Source organism: Erythrolamprus reginae, chromosome Z, assembly GCF_031021105.1.
Source record: "Erythrolamprus reginae isolate rEryReg1 chromosome Z, rEryReg1.hap1, whole genome shotgun sequence".
Lineage (NCBI taxonomy): Eukaryota > Metazoa > Chordata > Lepidosauria > Squamata > Dipsadidae > Erythrolamprus > Erythrolamprus reginae.
This window is the reverse complement of record NC_091963.1, coordinates 136,934,132-136,958,876: the sequence shown is the minus strand read 5'-3', so window position 1 is coordinate 136,958,876 and position 24,745 is coordinate 136,934,132. Positions and strand designations below refer to the sequence as shown.

The 24,745-nt window shown below is 40.4% G+C and overlaps 1 protein-coding gene across 1 annotated transcript in view; it reads left to right on the top strand.

Moving 5' to 3' along the window:
* Nucleotides 1-15,437: 15,437 nt before the first annotated feature.
* Nucleotides 15,438-24,745, top strand: part of LOC139153484 (carbonic anhydrase 4-like) — a 29,166-nt gene continuing 19,858 nt past the window's right edge. Inside the window, exons 1-4 of the mRNA XM_070727461.1 lie at nt 15,438-15,460; nt 19,075-19,169; nt 21,875-21,904; nt 24,572-24,736. Coding sequence (XP_070583562.1) covers nt 15,450-15,460; nt 19,075-19,169; nt 21,875-21,904; nt 24,572-24,736 — 301 coding nt within the window. The 5' untranslated portion in view covers nt 15,438-15,449. The remainder of the gene's footprint in view (nt 15,461-19,074; nt 19,170-21,874; nt 21,905-24,571; nt 24,737-24,745) is intronic.

The window sequence follows — 24,745 nt, the reverse complement described above, 5'->3', positions numbered from 1 at the left end:
TTGCAATCAAATCGTACTGTTATGAAATTCCAGAGGCGTCTATTGACTTCCTTCCAGGAGAAATGAAATTTCTTTCAATATTATATTGTGCCTCGGAACCTCCATCCTGCTGGAAAAAGAGAAACAAAGTCGTAACAGCATGCACTGAAAATAAATGTATTACGCTTCTACTGGTAGCAATTGTGCAAATCTTTTGTCCAGAACAAATAATGATCATGAGAAGATCCAAGCCCTGTTCATAGCTTCCTGGCCTAAACTGTATTTAAAATAAAGAGCAAAATCGCAGAATTGCATTCCACAAATTGCGTCATGTTCTGTCAAATTTTGGCTTGTAGGTGTTCTGTCTGGGTTTTCCCAGACCTCAACACCAACTGAAAAAACAGCCAGACACTCTGGTAAAAGCCAAAAGTATTTTATAGCTGGAAAAAATAAGCACAAAGGAAAACCTGTCTTCACAACAGACAGGCTATAATACGTTACAGCAGGGTCCTGATGTCCAGTCAATACCACAAGCTTCTTGCTGGCACCCCCCCCCCCCAAGGTTTCAATAGTCCAAGGCACAAACCAGGATTGTAAGCCACCAAAGTTCACAGACAGGTCTCACGAATCTCCAAGATAAAACTCCACAAGCCAGGAAGGGTGGGTCCGCCTTTTATCCTTTCCCAAGAGCACCACACCCAAACCCAGCTGTGACCTCTAATGCTGGAAATACTTAGCCAATTGAGTCCGTCTCTGATTAGCTCTCCTTTGTCGCATATCTATGATGTCTTGAGCACTTTCCCCTAAGGAATCCAGGCTGCTTGCTGGGGAGAGCTCCCCCTGGTGGGACTCTGGCTGTCCTTCTTCTTCAGCCTGGGATTCCTCTTCCTCGTCAGTCTGCACCTCCTGTTCCTCAGCCTCTCCCTCTGAGCTGGAAACCGACAGAAGGTCAGCCATTCCCGGAGGGGTCCCAGACTGAACCACAACAGTAGGGATAGGTCTTTTCTTAGCCCTTTTCTTAGGAATCTTTCCACATAGCAGATTGGTGCAATCTTTATATCAACGCAGGGTGTTTCAAAAGGATTGGGTTTCATCTTATATCATTCTCAACACGTCAACGGGATTCTTAGGAAATCAACTCAACTAGGTATACATTGAGAATAATAAAAATAATAATAAAATAAATAATAATAATAAAATAATAATAAAATAAAATAATAAAAATAATAAATAATAAAATAATAATAATGTTGCAGATTCCCTCTCCCTGATGTTGTCCAGGTGTACTGGATATTGGATCTCATAATTCCTAACCAGTCCAAGTCCAATGGCACAAAACCATGTGAAGTGAAATGTATTACATCACAACAGCATCAGGTTTAACACAATAACAGAATTGGAAGGGAGCTTGTAAGTCATCTGGTCCAACCCCCTTCCCCCAAGCAGGAGACTCTACAACAGTGATGGCAAACCTATAGTATGGATGCCACAAGTGGCACACGAATCCATATATGCTGGCACGTTAACCATTGCCCTAGCTCAGCTCCAATGTGCCTGTGTGTGCCGGCCAGCTGATTTTTGGCTCGCACAGAGGCTCTGGGAGGTGTTTTTGGCTTCCGGAGAGCCTCCTGGAGGTCTAGGAGGGTGTTTTTACCCACCCTCAGCTCCAGGAAAGTCTTTGGGGCCTGGGGAGGGTGAAACATGCGCCTACTAGGCCCACCAGAATTTGGGAAACAATCCGTTTCCAGCCTCCAGAGGGCTTCCGGAGGGTGGGGGAGCTGTTTTCACCCTCCCCAAGCATTAAATTATGGGTGAGGGCACTCGCGCATGTGCAATAGCGTGCGTGGTGGCGACACTCTTTCGGCACCCAAGGGAAAAAAGATTAGCCATCACTGCTTTGCAGCATTTCTGACAGATAGCAATTCCGTCTCTTCTTGAAAGCTTCCAGTGATAAACCTCCCAGACACTGATTGGAATTGACCATTGGAATCAGATTCATTCAAGTCAGTGCATCTGTCTCCCAACTGCTGTAGGTAATCTAGAACAGTGTTTCCCAACCTTGGCAACTTGAAGATATCTGGACTTCAACTCCCAGAATTCCCCAGCCAGCGTTCGCTGGCTGGGGAATTCTGGGAGTTGAAGTCCAAATATCTTCAAGTTGCCAAGGTTGGGAAACACTGATCTAGAAGGATGTCATGGTTGAAGGTACTGAAGACTTCTTTTTTTAAAAAAAAATATTAAATTTTATATCGACAAACATACAAACAACATTAAACATTAAAACTTATTTATATACATAATGACTAATATCTTACAATTCTGTTTTAAATACCTTATGTTCCCTTAATACTAATTCCCTTTCTTTTCTTTTTTTCTATCCAGTTATACAGTTTCTCCCACACTCTATAGTAGTTCTTATTTTGTTTGTTCTGTATTTCATACGTTAGTTTACTTAATTTAGCGCAGTCTAACATTTTCTTAATCACCATCTCTTCGTTTGGTATTTTTTCTTGTTTCCAGGTTTGTGCGAATGCCAATCTTGCTGAAGTTAGTATGTGTGTTATTAGGTAATAGTCTTCTTTGCTGTGTTGGCCTCTAATTATTCCTAATAAATACATTTCAGATTTTGTTTCTAATTTGTATTCCAATATTTCTTCCAGCCAGGTCTGAGTTCTAATCCAAAATTTCCTTGCTTCCGGACATAACCACTGTTAAATCAGAGGCTGGAGGCCGAGGAAGAGGGTAACAGCTCTTTATTCAATAATCAGGAGCATTGAAAGTGGCCAGCTCGCAGGCAGGTAGTGACTTAAAGACAAGCGGCCAAAACCGCACCTTATATGCTTTATTGCCAGCGCTGGGGATTGGTGACAATGTTTCAAGACTTCACGCCGGGGTTTCCTATTGGTTGCGCCCGGCGATTCTTTATTGGTCGTGCCTCGGCTTCCCATTGGTTGCGCTTGCGGGCTTCTCATTGGTCGCGCCTGCTCCAATCAGCGATCACCTTTATTCTAACAACTTGCAAACATAACAACCACCAAATGTGATAATATGTTCCAATGTTTGTTTTGCACTTCCAGCATTTGTTATTTATACTTGGGTGTATTTTAGCTAAGCGTGCTGGGGCATAATGCCATCGGTAAAACATTTTATACAGATTTTCTTTATATGGTATAGATAGTGTCATCTTATAATTTATTTTCCATAGATTTTCCCAATCATCTATTTGAATTGAGTAGCCAATCTACTTCTAAAGTATATCTGGGAGAATTGCGATTCTCTATACCCATGATGGCAAACCTATGGCATGTGTGCCACAGGTGGCATGCGGAGCCATATCAGAGGGCATATGAGACTTTGCCATGTGTCAGCTCCAGCACTGGCCAGCTGATTTTCAACCTTGGGAAAGGCCATTTCACCCTCTGGATGCTTCCGGGAAGCTTCCCTGAAGCCCTGGAAGCAAAAAAAAAATAAAAAAATGCCCAATGGACAAACCAGAAGTTAAGAAAAACATACTTCCAATTTGCCATTATGCTGGGTTTTTTGCACTCCGGAAGGTTTAGGGGCAAGTACAAGTGCACTAGAGTGCCTTCCGTCCCCTGTCCTATTGCTCTCCTATATCTCCTATATCTTTCTTCTATTCCTATATCTCTTCTCCTATTCTTTCATTGATATGTTCTATTACTATATCTTCTTTTCTATTCTTTCTTAGATGTATTTTACTATGGGTATCTCCTCTATAACCTTCATCATGTATTTTACTATGTGTATATAGATATGTACCCACTAAAACCCTCATTGTGTATTGGACAAAATAAATAAATAAAAATAAATAAATAAATAAAGCTTCCTGACACCCCGGAGTGCAAAAAAGCCAGCACAATGGGCAAACCAGAAGTGTGTTTTCCAAACTTCCGGTTTGCCTGTTGTGCTGTTTTTTGCACTACGGAGCTTCAGGAAGCTTTCCTAAACTTTCTGGAGTGCCAAAAAGCAGCATCAGGGTAAACTGGAAGTGTCTTTTCCTGAACTTCTGCTTTGCCCGTTTGGGCATTTTTTTTAACATACCAGGCTTCAGAAAGGCCTGTGTTCATGTGCGGGGGGGGGGGCAGAGTGGGGGGGCGTATGTGTGGGGGAGAGGGAAGGGGTATGGGCATGTGCATGCATGCTAGCACATCCACCCTTTTTGGCATGCAAAACAAAAAAGTTTCGCCATCACGGTTCTATACAGTCCATGACACAAGTCATCAATTAATACTGTCTCTGTATCATGCCCAGGTCTGGATCCCAACTAGAAAAGTTCCAGGTAATGTCCTTCTTCTAAAGGTCTCTGTAGAGCAGGGATTTCCAACCTTGGCAATTTTAAAATCTGTGGACTTCAACTCCCAGAATTCCTCAGCCAGCAATGGAGAACCTCCTGGAAGGAAGTGCACCTGGGCTCTCTTGATGGTGATTGACATCAGTTCATCATGCACGGAGGTATTGAATACCTCCTAGGTCTGACCTAAGCATAGTACACAAAATTATTTGGTACAATGTCTTAGCTGTCAAGGACTACTTTAGCTTCAGTTGCAACAATACACAAGCACACAATAGATACAAACTTAAGGTAAACCACTCTAAACTCAATTGCAGAAAATATGACCAGCAACAGAGAGGTCAATGCCTGGAATGCACTACCTGACATTGTGATTTCTTCCCCAAACCCCCACCACTTTAACCTCAGATTATCTATTGTGGACCTCACCCCATTCCTCTGTAAGGGACGTGCATGAATTCATCAACGTGTCTACTGTCCCAGTCCTAATGACCCCACTTATTTGTGTCCATTTCCTGATCATGAATATCATGTTTATACTTTTATCTGTTAATCTTGATAAATAAAATAAAACAAAACAATAAAATAATAAAAATGGCACCCTACCCACTCTGTAAGCCAGAATTGATCCCAGATAATAAAACCTGATGTTACCCAGTCATCACAAAAAAACCCTGTGCCCAGGCAGAATAAATATTTTATTTTTTTTTAAAAAATGGTTATTTATTTAAAAGATTTATATAGCCTCCCATCTTATGCAACATAATCTTGGGTGTCTGGCAACCAATAAATAAAAACACAAAAACAAATGCAGAAACTCTCAATGCCCTCAAGTGTCCCGCATCTATAAAATACATTTGTGGGCTTGTTTCACACTCTCTTAATTTTGGAGACATTTCAGAAAAAGGAAAGAAGGGAAGGGAGAGAAAGGAAGGGAAAGGAAGAGACAGGAAAAGGAAGGGGAAAGGAAGGGGAAGGAAGAAAGAGAAAGGAAAGGAGGAAAAGAAGAAAGAGAAAGGAAGAGAAATGAAAGGAAAGGAAAGAAGGAATGGAATGGAAAGGAAAGGAGGTGAAAGGAAGGGAAAGAAAAGGAAGGGAAAGGAGGAAAGGAAAGAAAGGGAGAGAAAGGAAAGAGAAGGAAGGAAGAGAAAGGGAAGGAAAGGGAAGGAAGAAAAAGGAAAGGAAGAAAAGAAGAGAGAGAAAGGAAGAGAAATGAAATGAAAGGAAAGAAGAAATGGAATGGAAAGGAAAGGAGGAGAAAGGAAGGGAAAGAAAAGGAAGAGAAAGGAGGAAAGGAAGGGAGAGGGAGAGAGGGAGAGAGGAAAAGGAAGGAAGGAAAGGGAAGGAGGAAAGGAAGGGAGAGAAAGGAAAGAGAAGGAAGGAAAGGGAAGGAGGAAAGGAAGGGAGGAAAAAAGAAGAGAAAGGAAGGAAGATAAAGGAAAGGAAAGGAAGGGAAAGAAGGAATGGAAAGGAAAGGAAAGGAGGAGAAAGGAAGGGTAAGGAAAGAAAGGGAAAGGAGGAAAGGAAAGAAAGGGAGAGAAAGGAAAGAGAAGGAAGGAAGAGAAAGGGAAGGTAAGGGAAGGAAGAAAAAGGAAAGGAAGAAAAGAAGAGAGAGAAAGGAAGAGAAAGGAAAGGAAAGGAAAGAAGAAATGGAATGGAAAGGAAAGGAGGAGAAAGGAAGGGAAAGAAAAGGAAGAGAAAGGAGGAAAGGAAGGGAGAGAAAGGGAGAGAGAGGGAGAGAGGAAAAGGAAGGAAGGAAAGGGAAGGAGGAAAGGAAGGGAGAAAAAAGAAGAGAAAGGAAGGAAGATAAAGGAAAGGAAAGGAAGGGAAAGAAGGAATGGAAAGGAAAGGAAAGGAGGAGAAAGGAAGGGTAAGGAAAGAAAGGGAAAGGAGGAAAGGAAGAAAGGAAGGGAAAGAAAGGGAGAGAAAGAAAGTTAAGGAAAGGAAAGGTCCCAAGTCATAAACTCTTCATAATACATGTCATTTTTTATTTTATTTTTTGCTTTATTAGCCTTGGCATAGAAAGTAGGACACTTCTTAATTGACAGGTACTTCCTGGACAGCTCCTAGATTCCTTGTCTGTATTGGGAAGCCAATACTTGAGTCAGTTGGTCTGGACATCCTTGTTATCATGCCCTTCATGCAAATCGGAGGTTCCTGGTCTTTGTTTCCTCACCAGGTGAAACTGGGACCTGGCAGGATGACGAAAGAAATGGCCTCCTCCAGTTGCATTCCATTTGGTAACATGTTTGGCTGATTCTCCTCTCTGCCTCAGGCTCTTCAGTTGACTCAACGACCTAAAACTAAAAAGAAGGTTATGATAATGTGGGGGGGGGGGGAGAGATCTTGCTTCCCAATTTCCTGAGTGGACTACTTCCTGAATTTTGAAAACTGGCTCCTTCCTAGTTACTTTGTGGGTGGCTCCGTTTCCATATCTTACACCACGTCCCTGAGTCACTTGGATCGACTTTCTTTTATAGAGCTGAATCCTTTGCCTCGGTGGGACCAGACCAGAGATGGGTTCCTACCAGTTCTAACCAGTTCAGAACTGTCAATAACTCGACAATGATGTCACAGAGGCAGTTCTGTCTCTGGTGTCTCCGTATGGCCGCCATCTTGGATTTTGCTTCTACACATACAAGTGCAGAATGCATGTATTTTATTGCTGCGGGCGTGCACAGCGCAACCCTGAATGAACCGGCAGCAAAAGGATCCGGAACTCACCGCTGGACGAGGCATTTTGATGACCTTACGTCCCTTTATTTTTCCTCAGAAAAATTCAGAAAAAATCCTCACTTTTCTATCTCATATCTTTTTCCTCAGCAGCAGGGGCGGCTATCAGTGCGGTTTCAGGTGTCTTGCGTGCACATGTGTGTTTCCCAGTGTGGTTTTTATTATTTATTATTTTATTTATTTATTTATTTATTTATTATTTAGATTTGTATGCCGCCCCTCTCCACGGACTCGGGGCGGCTCACAGCAAAATAAAACAATTCATGACAAATCTAAATTTTAATTTAAAATATTTTAAAAAACCCATTTACTAAAACAAACATACATACAAACATACCATGCATAAATTGTATATGCCCGGGGGAGATGTCTCAGGTCCCCCATGCCTGACGACAAAGGTGGATTTTAAGGAGCTTACGAAAGGCAAGGAGAGTTGGGGAAATTCTAATCTCTGGGGGGAGCTGGTTCCAGAGAGTCAGGGCCACCACAGAGAAGGCTCTTTCCTTGGGGCCCACCAACCGACATTGTTTAGTTGACGGAACCCGGAGAAGGCCCACTCTGTGGGACCTAATCGGTCGCTGGGATTCGTGCGGCAGAAGGCGTTCTCAGAGATATTCTGGTCCAATGCCATGAAGGGCTTTAAAGGTCATAACCAACACTTTGAATTGTGACCGGAAACTGATCGACAACCAATGCAGACTGCAGAGTGTTGGTGTAACATGAGCATACCTAGGGAAGCCCATGATTGCTCTCGCAGCTGCATTCTGCACAATCTGAAGTTTCCGAACACTTTTCAAAGGTAGCCCCATGTAGAGAGCATTACAGTAGTCGAACTGCATGCGTAGGAAGCAAAATCTTGTGGGGGGTCGCTCGCGCAATAGGTTTCAATGATTGTTTTTTGCTTCGACGCATGTGCAAAAGCAAAAAGTCACCAAGATCTCTCACACGTACACATCCCCTCGCAAGATTTTGCGTCCTGCTCATGCGCTGAAGTAAAACCACACTGGGACACGCACATGCGCACACAAGACACCCGAAGCCGTGTGTCTTGTTCAACTTTTATTGCCAGTGCAATGTCTTTTTCTGTTTCGGTAGGAACCCACTACTGCTCAGCAGCAAATCATCCATACTTTCTAATGCCACTTTAAATGTAGTCCTTGACTTACAGCCATTCATTTAGTGACTTTTGAAATTTACAATGGGCCTGAGAAAAGTGACTTAGGACAGTTTCCCACACTTACGACTGTCGTAGCATTCCCGTGATCACACAAACAAATTTTATTTATTTATTTTATTTATTTATTTATTTATTTATTAGATTTGTATGCTACCCCTCTCCGAAGACTCGGGGCGGCTAACAACAATAAAGAAGACAATGTAACAAATCTAATATTAAAAACAATCTAAAAAACCCCAATTTAAGAGACCAATCATACAAACAAGCATACCATGTATAAATTCTATAAGACTAGGGGGAAGGGAAAAATTTCAATTCCCCCATGCCTGACAACAGAGGTGGGTTTTAAGGAGCTTGCAAAAGGCAAGGAGGGTGGGGGCAACTCTGATATCTGGGGGGAGCTGGTTCCACAGGATCGGGGCCACCACAGAGAAGGCTCTTCTCCTGGGTCCCGCCAAATGACATTGTTTAGTCAATGGGACTTGGAGAAGGCCAACTCTGTGGGACCTAATCGGTCGCTGGGATTCGTGCGGCAGAAGGCGGTCCCGGAGATATTCCGGATGGTACTTGGCAACTGGCATGTATTTATGACAATTGCACTGCCCTGGGGTCACGTGATCCCACTTTGTGACCGTCCCAAGTGGCTTCTGACAAGCAAAGTCAATGGGGTGGGGGTGGGATGACAACCAGATTTGCTTAATGACCACATGGCTCACTTAACAACTGCAGTGATTTGCCTAACACTGGACTTTCTGAAAATTGCTGCTTTCCCCTTCTATTAATATAGCTTTAGACATGGTGTTAGAATATATATATTTATTAAAAAATTTAAATGCATTTCTAATAATATTAAAGGGGTGACTTTTGTTCTTCTTTCTCTCATCAAAAACAGAAAATCCCATTGGCACCCTAAATCCTTCTTTAAGACTAAGAACAAGATTATGTACACAAAAGACCTATACAAAGATAATGTCTGGGGGATTCGAGAAATCTCAACACTTCGTTTTAGATTAAATCTATAGCAAGACTCACAATGCCGTCCCTAACCATGGAGATTTGGGGCTCAATTGTGGTCGTAAATTGAGGACTATCTGTACTGCCTTGACTAAAATTAGACATTTCATTCTACCAATGCATTTTTTCTCTTCTAAGTAATATAGGTAGTCCTTGAATTACAACTATTTATTTAGAATAGAATAGAATAGAATAGAATAGAATTTTATTGGCCAAGTGTGATTGGACACACAAGGAATTTGTCTTGGTGCATATGCTCTCAGCGTACATAAAATAAAATATACATTTGTCAAGAATCATGTGGTACGACACTTAATGATTGTCATAGGGGTCAAATAAGCAATGAAGAAGCAATATTAATAAAAATCGTAGGATATAAGCAACAAGTTACAGTCATACAGTCCTAAGCAGTGTTCCCTCTAATTTTTTGGGGGGGTGGGCAGAAAAGTATAGTGTCTGAGTGGCAGTCCCTTCGGGACTGGGCGGCACAGAAATAATAAACAAACAAACAAACAAACAAACAAACAAACAAACAAATAAAAAACCCACCCTGTTTTGCCTCAGAGAATTTCAAAATAAAATACTGTACTGTGTGTCTATAACAGTGAGCTCATAATAGGGCAACTCTATCAATATCAAAATGCCACTTAAATAGTTGAGCTAGTTTCAAACTACATTTTGATTTTCTTTCTCTCTTCCTTACTCCCATTCTTTTTCTTTCTCTTTTCCTTCCTCTCTTTTTTCTATCTGTTTCTCTCCCTCTCTTCCTCTCTCTCTCCTTCCCTCTCACTCTTTCCCTCTCGGCTTCTGGGCAGGTTTGGAAAACTCTGAGTTGATGATGATTTTTAAGTGAGCGATTGCTCACTGCTCAGCTTAGAGGGAACTATGGTGTTGAGGGAATTATTTGTTTAGTGACTTTTCAAAACACTGGGGAAAAAACGTGATTTACAATCAGTCCTCTCATTTGCAGATTTCCCACCATTCCATGATCAAAATTTGGTCACCAGGCAATTGGCATGTTTTTGTGATGGTTGCAGCATCCAGAGGGCCTGGAATTGTAATTTGCAATCTTCCTAGAGAGCTTCAGACAAGCGGAGTCAATGTGTGTGTGGAGGGGGGGGGGACAAATTTGCTTAACAACTGAAAAACAGCAACAAAAGATTGTAATATTGCAAGTTACTTAACAGCTGCCTAGCTTAGAAACAGAAGTTCTGCTTCCGATTGAATTCATAAGTCAGAGTCTACCCATACTATGTCTACTGGACCTTCTCCCCAAGTTAAATAATGAGCCGAGGTGGCGCAGAGGGGAGGGTGCAGCACTGCAGGCCACTAAAGCTGACTGCTAGATCTGCAGGTCAGCGGTTCAAATCTCATCGCCGGCTCAAGGTTGACTCAACCTTCCATCCTTCCAAGGTGGGTAAAATAAGGACCTGGATTGTGGGGGCAATAGGCTGACTCGGTTAAAAAGTGCTATTACTAACATGTTATAAGATGCCCTGAGTCTAAGAGGAAGGGCAGCATAAAAAAACAATCGAATAAATAAAACGTGAGAATGTAACCAGGCAGAAGCTAGCCAACTTGAGCTGATCTTGAAAACATAAGCCAAGTGAGACCCTGTTAATGCAAAGGACTCTCATCCTAGAGTGGTAAAATGGGAGGTGGGAGACAAAAACACCAAAACATTTCTTTAAAAAAAAATATTTTTATTATTTTTCAAAAAGACAAACAAAGACAAACAACATTAAACATTTAAGGAGCTACCATTGCTCTGCTTGTCGTAGAAGTCTAACTAATACAAAAATATAAAACCCTAACAGTTGTCAGATCAATACAGAAATATCACACGTGTACATTACATTTTTATTGAATTTAACTGTATATTTTTTATATTAATCCTGTTAATTAAATTTCTTTGTCTATAAAATATTGTGTACTTATTTGAAAAAACAAAATATTAATAATGCAGAAAAAAATAACACTTCTAACTTTATTATACTATAAACTATTTCACTCTGTCTTATAATTCTTACTGTAGTTATACATTCTGACTTATTTAATTTTTAATACCAAAACATTTCTATGTTGCAAGAAAACATGGACATTCTATGTTTTATATTCCATGTAACAAGGATGTTGAGACCTCTAGAAAGAGTGCAGAGAAGAGCAACAAAGATGATTAGGGGACTGAAAGCTAAAACATATGAAGAACTGTAGCAGGGACTGGGCATGGCTAGTTTTAATGAAAAGAAGGACTAAGGAAGATATGATAGCAATGTTCCAGAAAAGAAGGATTAAGGGAGCTATGATAGCAGTGTTCCAGAAAAGAAGGATTAAGGGAGATATGATAGGAGTGTTCCAGAAAAGAAGGATTAAGGGAGATATGATAGCAGTGTTCCAGAAAAGAAGGACTAAGGGAGATATGATAGCAGTGTTCCAGAAAAGAAGGACTAAGGGAGATATGATAGCAGTGTTCCAGAAAAGAAGGATTAAGGGAGATATGATAGCAGTGTTCCAGAAAAGAAGGATTAAGGGAGATATGATAGCAGTGTTCCAGAAAAGAAGGACTAAGGGAGATATGATAGCAGTGTTCCAGAAAAGAAGGATTAAGGGAGATATGATAGCAGTGTTCCAGAAAAGAAGGACTAAGGGAGATATGATAGCAGTGTTCCAGAAAAGAAGGATTAAGGGAGATATGATAGCAGTGTTCCAGAAAAGAAGGATTAAGGGAGCTATGATAGCAGTGTTCCAGAAAAGAAGGACTAAGGAAGCTATGATAGCAATGTTCCAGTATCTCAGGGGCTGCCACAAAGAAGAGGGAGTCAAACTATTCTCCAAAGCACCTGCAGGTAGGACAAGAAGCAATGGGTGGAAACTAAACAAGGAGAGAAGTAACTTAAAACTAAGGAGAAATTTCCTGACAGATAGAATCAATGGAACAACTTCCCTCCAGAAGTTGTGAATGCTCCAACACTGGAAGTTTTTAAGATGATGTTTTGTTTATTTATTTATTATTAGAGTTGGAAGGGACCTTGCAGGTCATCTAGTCCAATCCCCTGCTGGTGCAGAAGACCCTACATCATACTAGTCCGATAGCAGTCCAGTCTCCCTTTGAAAGACTTAAGTGTTGGAGCTCTCACAACCTCTGCAGGCAAGCTCTTCCACTGGTTGATCGCTCTCACCATCAGAAAGTTCCTCCTTATTTCCAGGTTGAATCTCTCCTTGGACAGTTTCTAACTGTTACTCCTCCTCTGGCTCTCTAGTGCTTTGGAAAATACAGTGTTCCCTCAATTTTTGCGGGGGATGCATTCCGAGACCGCCTGCGAAAGTCGAATTTCCGCGAAGAAGAGATGCGGAAGTAAATACACTATTTTTGGCTATGGACAGTATCACAAGCCTTCCCTTAACACTTTAAACCCCTAAATTACAATTTCACATTCCTTTAGCAATCATTTAGATTATTACTCACCATGTTTATTTATTAAAGTTTATTTTAAAAAATATTTATTAAAGGCAGACAAAAGTTTGGCGATGACATATGATGTCATCGGGTGGGAAAAACCATGGTATAGGAAAAAAACCTGCGAAGTATTTCTTAATTAATATTTTTGAAAAACCGTGGTATAGACTTTTCGCGAAGTTCGAACCCGCGAAAATTGATCCCCTCCTCCCTGTAGCAGCCTCTCAAGTATTTGAAGATTGCTGTTATGTCCCCCCTGGACCTCGTCTTTGCTAGACTATCCATGCCTACTTCCCGCAATCTTTCCTTGTACGTTTTTGTTTCTAGTCCCTTTATCATTCTGGTTGCTCTGATATGTTGGATAACCATTTGCCTGAAGTGGTGTAGGGTCTCCTGCCTATGCAGGAGGTTGGACTAGAAGACCTCCAAGGTCTCTTCTAACACTGTTGTTGTTATTATTCTTATTTCCATTGTGAGGAAACCAGCTACACTTCTGGTGGCTTTGCCTGTCCTGGAGCAATGGAGGAAGGGTCACCATTCAATCGCGGATATAGGGGAAGGGGAGGAAGAGTGTACGATGTAGGTCAAAGCTGGTCTGTCTACCTGTCCTGACCCAACCGGTTCTCCTGAAATTGATCGTGTTTATACTGATGACAAAGCCATGTCCAGAAACATAACAGAGTAAACCTGCTCAGTAACCGTCCAAAGTGACTTACATCAAAGGCATATTTATATTTATGGGAAAAGGGAAGAGAGGGAAGAGATATTTGCACACTCAGAGTTGAACCGAGGGGTCATTGGTTCTGTTTGAGCTTGGCTGTTTTCTTCCAGTTCCGTTACCTAACCAGATAACGTCGTCAATGCTGCTTGTAAAACTGATGACAGTACCTACTTAGGTAATGAAATGTCTGCAAGATGTTTGGGTGGGGAAAGGCAAAACCATGACCATAAATGGGAAGGTTAAAATTAAGATTATAAGTCTGTGGGTAGAATGTCCTGACCATACCATTAGAAAAAGGGAAATTAGGAAAAAGTGACTGGAGGATAATCATATTATCTACATTTAATTTGAATTAATCTTAAAGATAAGTCCAAGCAGCCCTTCACTTTTAGCCATTCATTTAGTGACCGTTCAAAGTTACGACGGTGCTAAAAAAAAATGGCCCACCAAGCCACACCCACAGAACCGGTAGGGGGGGGGGAAATGAATGTCAACGCTGACTGCATTACTAATTTAACAACTGCAGTGATTCACTTAACAACTGCGGCAAGAAAAGTTGTAAAGATGGGGCAAAACTCACCGAACAAATTTCTCAGCAACATAAATTTGGGGCTCAATTGTGGTTGTAAGTCGAGGACTACCTGTACAGTGCTTGCTCAGACAGAAACTCCAAGTTCTTGATTTCCTGACAGTTCAAACCTCATTCTTGAAGTCTCTGAAAGCTAAAAAGAATCCAGTCTGTGACTCCAAATGGAAAAGGAAATAATCCCCAGGATTTTTATTCTATCCGTGGGGAAAATCAGGTGCTTTGTAGGGTGCATCCTTATTTCCTTATTTTCCTTACAAGCCACAATTGTAGATAACATCACTCAAAGCTGTAAAACATTTTTTTTAAAAAAATACCTTAGAAAACCCCAAAGCATCGTTGCACATGATTTTTTTTAAAAATCATTCTGAGGAATTGGCAACCTAGCATGACTTGGCACTATTTCTGGGTTATTTCTGAAAAGGAAGTAAGAATTTTAAACATATAACACAGGAAGAATGGTAAATGTAGACTCCTAGAAGAATAGCTGATGAAGAGGAAGGTGTATCCCAATGGTGGCCTCTTTTATTTTTTATTTTTTTAATTTTTTAAATTATTTTTCAAAGGACAGACAAGAACAAACAACATTAAACACTTAAGGAGCTTCCATTGCTCCTCTTGTCATAGAAGTCTAACTAATACAGAAAAAAGAAACCTAACTATAATCAGATCAATACAGAAATATCACACACGCATCTTTTAAAGGCTCCGGTGATTTGCCACTTTCCCTTCCAAGAAGGATACAAAGAACTGTGAACACACACTCAAGATGGTTTTGCACCAGATTTCTCATTGCCTGCTCGGAGAAAAATGCCCAGGAGGCATTTCTAACAAACAAATAAAGAAAGTTAGAAATTATAATTGCTGGTGGAAATAAACCATTTAAACGTCTCTGGGAAGCAACTAACGTTAGATTAAAACAGGAGAAGTTAAGGAAAAATACCCTACCTCTTTCTATAATGCTGGTAGCAGGCCCCCGGTGTATCTATCAATCAATCAATCAATCAATCAATCAATCAGAATAGATCTGCAGGGGAGCTTGGAGATCTTTCTGACAGTGGTTACATCCAAACCTGGATCCCAGCAAAACCAGGAAAGAATAGACTACACAGATTACGTCCTTGTCTAAAAAGGCAGCTTTCTGCTACGATGATTTCCTAAGAATTGTGTAACTGTTGATTGCTCACCCATCCCTTCTTTGCACATGTATTCGGGCTAGGAGTCTGTAGCCTTCCTGACCTGCTTCTCTTTCCTTTCCTTCACTGTAACTCACCCTCCTTTGCAAGTAATTCCACCCGCCCCATTAGCAAAAAGGGTGGTGACCTTATTGCATGCCCACACACACACACACAGACACACACACAACACACACACACCCCTATACAGAGGAAGAGACACACATATAAAAAGAAGGAAGGATGCTTCTACCATCATCACTACCACCTTTACCAGCAGGAGAGAAAGAGACATATGCCGGATAGGTGAGCCTTCCAGTGGCGGGGTTTTAAACGACAAAAGATGGGTTAGAAATTTGGATAAGCTGGACAGCTGATGCTGTGAGAGTTTTATTTTGTGACTAATGGGGAAGATTTTGAATTTCTGGCTATTTTTAGTGGTGATCAAGGCACTTTGCATTCTCTACGTTTGCTAAGAAAATAAATGGTACTCAATATCACTCCATGGACCCATCAGTTTTTATAGCCGATTCTGAGAATGATGTAATAATGTACAGCCAGTTTGATGTAGTAGTTACGGTGCTGCTGACCTAGAAACCAGGATGCTCTGAATTCTAGTCCTGCTTTAGACATGAAAACCAAGCCAGTCCTTTTCTTTCTCTCTCTCTCTCAGTCTAACCCACTTCGCAGGATTATTGTTATGGGGAAAATAGAGGGAGGAAGAAATATTAGAACTTTTGCTGCTTCAGTGTGTTCCTTCATTTAAGTCTCACATCTATTGTTCTTACCAATAACTCAGGTAAATAAAGGTGAGATAAAACTTAAAGGAAATAAATGTATCCAGCCTTCCTTGATATACAGAAATGAGGCATGAATGCAATAAAATAAATAATAAATAAATAAGGGAAGGGAGGTATAAAATCTTCCTTGATGTATAGAAATAGCAGAACAGAACAGAATAACCGGGTTCTAAGGGAGACACTATACCAGTGATGGTGAACCTATGGCATGGGTACCACAGGTGGCACATGGAGCCATATCTATTGCCACCCGAGCCGTTGCCCTAGGTCAGCTCCAATGTGCATGTGTATGCTGGCCAGCTGATTTTTGGCTCGCGCAGAGGCTCTAGGAGGGCACTTTTGGCTTCCAGAGATCCTCCTGGGGTTGGGGAAGGCATTTTTATCCTCCCCCAGCTCCTGGGAAGCCTTTGGAGCCTGGGGAGAGTGAAAAATGAGCCTACTGGGCCCACCAGAAGTTGGGAAATAGACCATTTCTGGCCTTCAGAGGGCCTCCGGAGGGCAGAGGAAGCTGTTTTCGCCCTCCCTGGGCATTGAATTATGGGTGTGGGCACTCACGCATGCGCGACAGTGCACACACATGGTCTTTCAGCACCCGAGGGGAAAAAGGTTCTCCATCACTGCACTATACCATTTCAGACAAATGCATGTCCAGCATTGAAAGCCTCTGGTGATGGGGCTCCCACAACTTCTAAAGGCAAAGCTGTTTCACTGGTTAATTATCCTCACTGTTAGGAAGTTTCTCCTTAATTCCAGGTTGCTGCTCTCCTTGATTAGTTTCCTTCCATTGTTTCTTGTGTTGTCTTCTGGTGCTTTGCCAAATAGGTTGACCACCTTTTTCTTCGTGGCGACTCCTCAAATATTGAAACACTGCTATCAAATAAGACATGGAAACAATCTCAGCCTTCCTGTAGCTTATTCTGAACATAACAATGTTGAGAGCACAATGATATCCGAAAAAGAGAAGCTTCATTTAGAAAGTGATGATTTGGTTTCCTGTGAATTTGTCTCATATGTTTGTTATCATATCTTGAGATCTGTAAGTTAATTCTCAGCACAGTTATTGTTCATCATATCGTAACGCTTAGCCTTGTGTGTGTGTTTTTTTTAAAGTTTCAGCTTATACAAACTTTTTGGTGTGGGCAGAAATCTCTCCTCTGTTGCAACATGTACAACAGCTTCTTATCAATGGTCTCATCATCACACGTTCTTTGTTGTTATATAAATGTTTTCTTTGCACTGTGGAAGTTGATTGTGGCTTGTGGTGCCCTATGCAAATATATGTGTGTGATGTTATGCACTCAATCATAGATTACCTCTTTCAAAATTTGGCAACCAAACTACTACACCCAAAAATCACTCGGGTGTTTATTTGACCATTCTGGTGCCAGAACTGAACATTGGGCCATGACAACTGATTATGTGTACATCCTATATTGTTTATACACATCCTTTTTGTTTATAGCTGCATCAGCAGTCCATGAAGTTTCTTTCATATTTTAAAAGACAACCAACAATTGCAAAGAACAATTCCAATCAGTTACCATTAATCCTGTTTTTAAAAGATTCTAACACTCAGCATCGCTATGGGGAGTAACTTGAAATAATTTTAATGTTAAAGATTTAAAACAACTGCAGGAAAGAATACAGCAAATTGTTCAGCCATTAAGTTTACCAAATTTATGTTCATAAGCTTGATATAATGTCTGCTTTATACGATGATAGTTATGATTAATCATGACTGAGCCTTGGTTTTTCTTTTGAACAAAATCAGCTCATGCTTAGGTTCTCATAAATAAATACATAAATTTCTGGGATAGATAGATAGATAGATAGATAGATAGATAGATAGATAGATAGATAGATGGATGGATGGATGGATGGATGGATGGATGGATGGATGGATGGATGGATGGATGGATGGATGGCTGGCTGGCTGGATGGATGGATGGATGGATGGATGGATGGATGGATGAAGACATACAGTAGATATATAGATATATAGACATATAGATAGCTAGTTAGACATATAGATGGCTAATCTATATGTCTATATATCTCTATGTCTATCTTTGGTTTTGTAGATTTTCACGGGTACAGGTATGAAGGTCTATATGTCTATATATCTATATTTATAATCTATATTCTGCTTTGTTGCCCCAATCCTGTTCCATGTTGAAGGTCTCATGGAAGTAATTATATTATTATACATATATAGTACTATTCTTATTATACTGCTAGTATTGCTACTACCATTTGTTTATCCCAGTATTATATAATAGTATTATTATTATTATTATTATTATTATTATTATTATTACTACTACTACTACTACTACTACTACTACTACTACTACTACTACTGGGAGTTCACACATCCTCAAGTTGGCTAGAAAAAAGAAACACTGGTCCATATACCTCTACTTTTAATTATAATAGCACTTAGACTTTTTTTTCAAAAACTTTATTAATTTTCAATAAAAAGACATACAAACTTACAAACATTTAAACACATAGTAGGGGTTACAGTTATCCCTCTTTTCTTGAAGTCAATTTTTAATACAGAAAAAAGGATAAGATCTCAAGTCTTTAAGTCAAAATCATATTCTAATTGAATAGAAGAATTTTGTTTACATATTCTAATATACTTAGAGTTAAATTGATTTAAAAAAAAGAAAAACCAACAACAATAGCAACAAGTTAAAATATCAGCAACATTTGATTATATTCATACAGTTTTCATAACCTTATATTCAACTTTATTCTTATCTATCCATGTATAGACTTTGTTCCAGATAATATAAAAGTCAGATTCTTCTTGATCGTTCAGCCTTCTTGTCATCATATCCATAGCACTTAGACTTATATGCTGCCCCATTGTGCTTTACAACTGCCTGGGCATTTTACAGTATCAGTATATTGACCCCAACAACCTATGTCCTCATTTTACTGACCTTGGAAGGTTGGAAGGCTGAATCAACTTTGAGCCTGTAAGGATCAAACTCTAGGCTGTGGGTGGAGTTTGCCTGCAATACTGCGTTGTAACTATTATGCCACCAGGGCTTTTATTACTAAAATGCTTGCTTTGTGGATTAACCAATTGTCCTGCATTTTTCCTCATAGACGGACAAAATCCAGTCCCATGGATTTTCTCAAGATACTCACAACCCTTACGATGGTCTATTGGCTTCCAAGTGAATGTTCTACTGTTTCTGAAGGTAATGCCACCCTATTTAGGAAGCTCTTAATGGGGAGGAATGGGGCAGCGGAAAGCCAGAACATCCTTTCCACTAAATCCTCTTTGGATGGATTTGGCTAATCAACTTTTGAAAGCTAACAAGAAATGCTAGATAGGAGATCACTTGGGAAAATAAATCAGTTTGGTTTTGTTCGGAGGCCATTAAAAATACATAGCAGAAGTTGGTCATTCAAGTTGAGAGGCACAAGAATCTGAAGGAGGTGTTAAGTTGCATTTCAGATTTCATGCCTAGGTTTATACACAAGAAACTAAATTCAGGCCTAAATTTATACCAGAATAGAACAGAATTCAGGAAGGGTTGGGATTAAGCTTGATTTTGAGCTTGTCCACAACTGTGCATTGATATGCACACACAACTATGTTGTGAAGGGGTTGAAGGACAATTGTGGGTTGCAGATAATTGCAGACAGCTCAACGTGTACAACTCCCAAATCCCAAATGTGTGGAAATGGACTTCCAACATGCTGATTGAGAGGAAGTCAAGAGGAAGTCAAATGACGTTAACATTTGCAGAAGTAGCAGGTGCTCCTTGACTTACAACTGTTCATTTAGTGACCATTTGCGATTACGACACTGAAAAAAGTGTCTTAGGACCATTTTCCATACTTAGGACCATTTGCAGATTTCCCATGGTTACATGGTCAAAATTTAGATGCTTGGCAACAGAACAGAAGAGAAATAACAGAACAGAATAACAGAATTGGATTGGACCTTGGAAGTCTCCTAGTCTAACTCCCTGCTTAGGCACGAAACCGTACACCACTTCAGACAAATGGTTATCCAGTCTTTTCTTAAAAACTTCCAGTGTTGGAGCATTCACAACTTCTGGAAGCACGTCATTCCACTGATTAACAGTTCTAACTGTCAGGAAATTTCTCCTCATATTTATGACGGTTGCAGTGTCTCGGAGTCATGTGATCCCCCTTTATAACCTTCCTAACACTTGCCCTGATTCACTTAACAACTATGGCCAAAAAGGTCGTGAAATGGAGCAAAATTCACTTAACAAATGTCTCAATAAGTGACAGAAATTTTGGGCTCAGTTATAGTCGTAAGTCAAGGACTACCTGTATAGTCATGACATGACAAGTGTGCAGCTGTCTCTGAATGACAGATGCATACATTCCCTGATGTGAAGTGATGCAGAAAACAACCAAAGTTGTAAAATATTTTTGAGAACATAAGGACTCTGGGTGATGACTCATTTAACTCTGCCCTTCTACTCTGCCTGTTCTTCTCCTTCTTTTTATCTACTCAGAGGTGGTTTTTTTTGTTTTGTTTTGTCAATAGTAATTAAATACATGAAACTGGTAAAAGTCAAAAAGTTGAAAGAAAAAAGCATTACAAGTAATAATATTCATATAGAATAGAATTTTATAGAATTTTATTGGCCAAGTGTGATTGGACACACAAGGAATTTGTCTTGGTGCATATGCTCTCAGCGTACATAAAAGAAAAATATACATTTGTCAAGAATCATGTGGTACGACACTTAATGATTGTCATAGGGGTCAAATAAGCAATGAAGAAGCAATATTAATAAAAATCTTAGGATATAAGCAACAAGTTACAGTCATACAGTCCTAACTGGGAGGAAAAGGGTGATAGGAATGATGAGAAAAACTAGTAGAATAGAAGTGCAGATTTAGTAGAAAGTCTGACAGTGTTGAGGGAATTATTTGTTTAGTAGAGTGATGCAACATGCAACAAGTAAAAATAAAGAAACAGTAACGACAGGGGATGGAAGGCAAGCTGGTACACTTATACACGCCCAGGGGTGGACTGCTACCTGAACAGGGGGGAACACAGTAGGGTAGTGAAAATAGAGCTCCACCCCAGAGCACCCAATTTGCATGAAAGATGTTGAAAGAAAATGCAGGGTGTCCTGCATAAGCCACGCCCACAGTGTGGTAGTAAAAAATTTGATAGCCCTTCACTGTGCAAACCCCTTACTGACCTCTTAGGAATTAGGAGAGATCAATAGTGGATAGTCTAAGGGTAACGTTTTGGGGGATAGGAGCAGCGATGGACTACGAGCCGGAACGCTAAATTGCGTTCACCGCTACGGCTCGTAGGTTCTTGTGGGACCAGTGCGATTTTGTTGCTGCACCTGTGGAGGAAGCAAAATTGTGCCTGTGTTTTAGCGAAGTTTTACCTGTGGCTCCGTGTGCGATTTTGCTACACAGGCACAGCAGCAAAATCGCGCTGGTCCCACAAGAACTTACGAGCCGCGGCAGCGAGCGCAATTTAGCATTCCAGCTCGTAGCCCACCCCTGGTTAGGAGCAGTAAAGGGCTACCAAAAGTTTTACTACCCCACTGTGGGCGTGGCTTATGCTGGATGCCCTGCATTTTCTTTCAACATCTTTCAGTGGAAATTGGGCACTCTGGGGTGGAGTTCCATTTTCGCTACCCCACTGTGTCGTCCCCCCATCCGGGCAGCAGCCCACCCCTGGTTACAAAGTCTGGTACTGAGTTCCATGCACCAACTTCTCAGTTACTGAAGTCGTATTTCCTGCAGTCGAGTGCAGTCCAAAACATATTGATTATAATGGCAGCCATTTTGAATTTTTCAATACTGTATAACTTAAAGACACCCTAGTTCCAAAAACTGTCTTGGGATCGCAGTTTAAGCCTGACTCACCCTATATCTCTTTCCTTTGTAGCATCCTGGTGTTACGTGGAACCACACTGTGGTAAGAAAAACAGATATTTTTCCTTTTGATCCCCAACCTAGATCATACTTAGTTTCCATCTGAGATCATCCATTGCATTTAAATTCCAAAGCTCAGCTTTCCAAATGTATTTCATTCCATGGGTTTATTCAGTGGTTGGCTTCAACTGGTATAACAAAGCGCACACATCCCATTTGAAAACATCAATAAAAGTTACCTTCTACTAGCCCTAGTGAGTGAAACAGCTGATGCGTAGCAAACTGTTGCGCCTACCAGCTGTGCTTCAAATGAACAAAATATAGATAGATATAGAGCAGGGGCAGGTGGGTGGGCCAGCTGAAAGTTGGAGATAACTGGTTTGTTCTCAGCTGATGGTCAGAACAACTGGCTTGCCTAAACCGGCTGAATCCCACCTCTGGCTTTACTTTGTAGTAAAAAGAAAAAGAAAATCCTGTTCATATGATTTGCTAACTATGAGCAGGATAGCCAGCAGAGATAGTAGCTTTTGGGAAAGCTAGATTCCATCTACTTTTATATATGTGTGTGTGTGATCTGATCTCTTCAGCTCTGTACCAGGGAGGGGCTATATGTTTTTTCTGTTGGATCACCCTGGTATATGAAAGGAACGTCACAGCTCCTTTTTGCCTCTAGGCCCAACCCAGGGCCATTTCAAGGCCATATATATGTATGAATAAACGTGATGACACGTCCCGCCTACCAGAAATTTGGAAACCAGCCCTCAAACGTATCCCAGCCATAGAAACCAGACTCAGAACACACATTGCAAAACAATCAAGCAGCCTGCAAGCTCCAACTACTCAGGATATCACGCCTAATCTACAACCATTAACTAATCAGCATACCTCAGCTACATCAAGGACCCCAGATGTTACCCCACTGACTCACCAGGAAGTTTCTACACAGCAGGCAATTGCTGAGCCATCAAACCACACCCAGCCACCAGTATTTATAGAAGGAAGGCAGCTCAGGTCTCGCAGTGTTCGCCCTAGAACAAGGACAGAAACACCAGCCTGAAGATGACGAGTGGGACCTCGTCGAAATGTCGCCAGAAATTTCCAAATCCTACACAGGAAGAAACCCGAATATACCAAGATCGTCATATATATATGTTTTCGTAGAAACAATCTACATATATATATACATACATACATACATACATACATACATACATACATACACATACATGTGACAAACACACACACACACACACATATATATTTGTTTTCATAGATTTTCACAGGTACATGTATGTTCGGGTTTTACCCCATGTAATATTTTGAGTGTCTATGCGACGTTTCGGTGAAATCACATTCACCATCATCAGGCTGAAGTTATTAGCTTCATCCTGCCTTGAATATAGTTATAGTCGAAGTTAGTTAGCACGAAGCTAACAACTTCAGCCTGATGATGGTGAATGTGATTTCACCAAAACGTCGCATAGACACCCATATACATGTGACACATACAGAATATAGTTTGTTGTCTATGAATAAACTAACTGCCTTGGAAATGGCCCAAGAGGCAAAAAGGAAGCTGTGATGCTCCTTCAATATACCAGGGTGATACAAGGGTGATTCGACAGATATATATATATATATCCTAGTCTCCCTTAATTTAAAAAAAATAATTCAGCAAAAAAATGTGAGATATATGTGTGTGTGTGTGTGTGTGTGTGTGTGTCTGTATCTGTATCTGTATCTATACAGTATCTATATCTATATACAGTGTTCCCTCGATTTTTGCGGGTTCGAACTTCGTGAAAAGTCTATACCACGGTTTTTCAAAAATATTAATTAAAAAATTCTTGGTGGGTTTTTCCCCCCTATACCACGGTTTTTCCCGCCCGATGACATCATATGTCATCGCCAAACTTTCATCCACCTTTAATAAATATTTTTTTAAATAAACTTTAATAAATAAACATGGTGAGTAAATGGTTGCTAAGAGAATGGGAAATTGCAATTTAGGGGGTTAAAGTGTTAAGGGAAGGCTGGTGATACTGTTCATAGCCAAAAATAGTGTATTTACTTCCGCATCTCTACTTCGCGGAAATTCGATTTTCGCGGGCAGTGTTGGAACGCATCCCCTGCGGAAATTGAAGGAACACTGTATCTATATCTAAATCTAAATCTAAATCTAAATCTATATCTATATCTATATCTATATCTATATCTATATCTATATCTATATCTATATCCATATCCATATCCATATCCATATCCATATCCATATCCATATCCATATCCATATCTATATCTATATCTATATCTATATCTATCTAGCTATCTGTATATCTATCTATATATATATGCCTCATATATGTATGTATGTATGTCTGTATGTATATATATGTGTGTGTGTGTATGTGTGTGTATGCATACAGATAGATAGATAGATGATATAGATAGAGATAGAGATATGATCTTTTTTGGTATATTGAAGGAACATCACAGCTCCTTTTTAAATTTATTTTACAAGGCAGAGGCCTCAGGTTCAAATCCCAGTAAAAGGGTGTGGCTACCTGATGAAGGCAGATAAGCCTGAAATAGATCTATAGTAGTCTCCCTTCCTTTTCATTATCAGCAAAAATATATACACATACATACATACATTTCTTTGGCACTTCAAGTCTAATGACTATCTCTTTTTGGGGGGATTGGTGGGAAGGTCCTCAATCTTGGATATCTCTTGGTCGTTGCAATGGCAAGAGACAGTCACCAATCAACATTGTTCATAGAGCCTCTCCCCGCAACCTTGCTCTGGGTGCTATGGATCTTGTTGGTTATGACAATCCCAAAAAGCTTCTGGAAATCCAGAATACTGGGAAAACAGGTGAGTTAC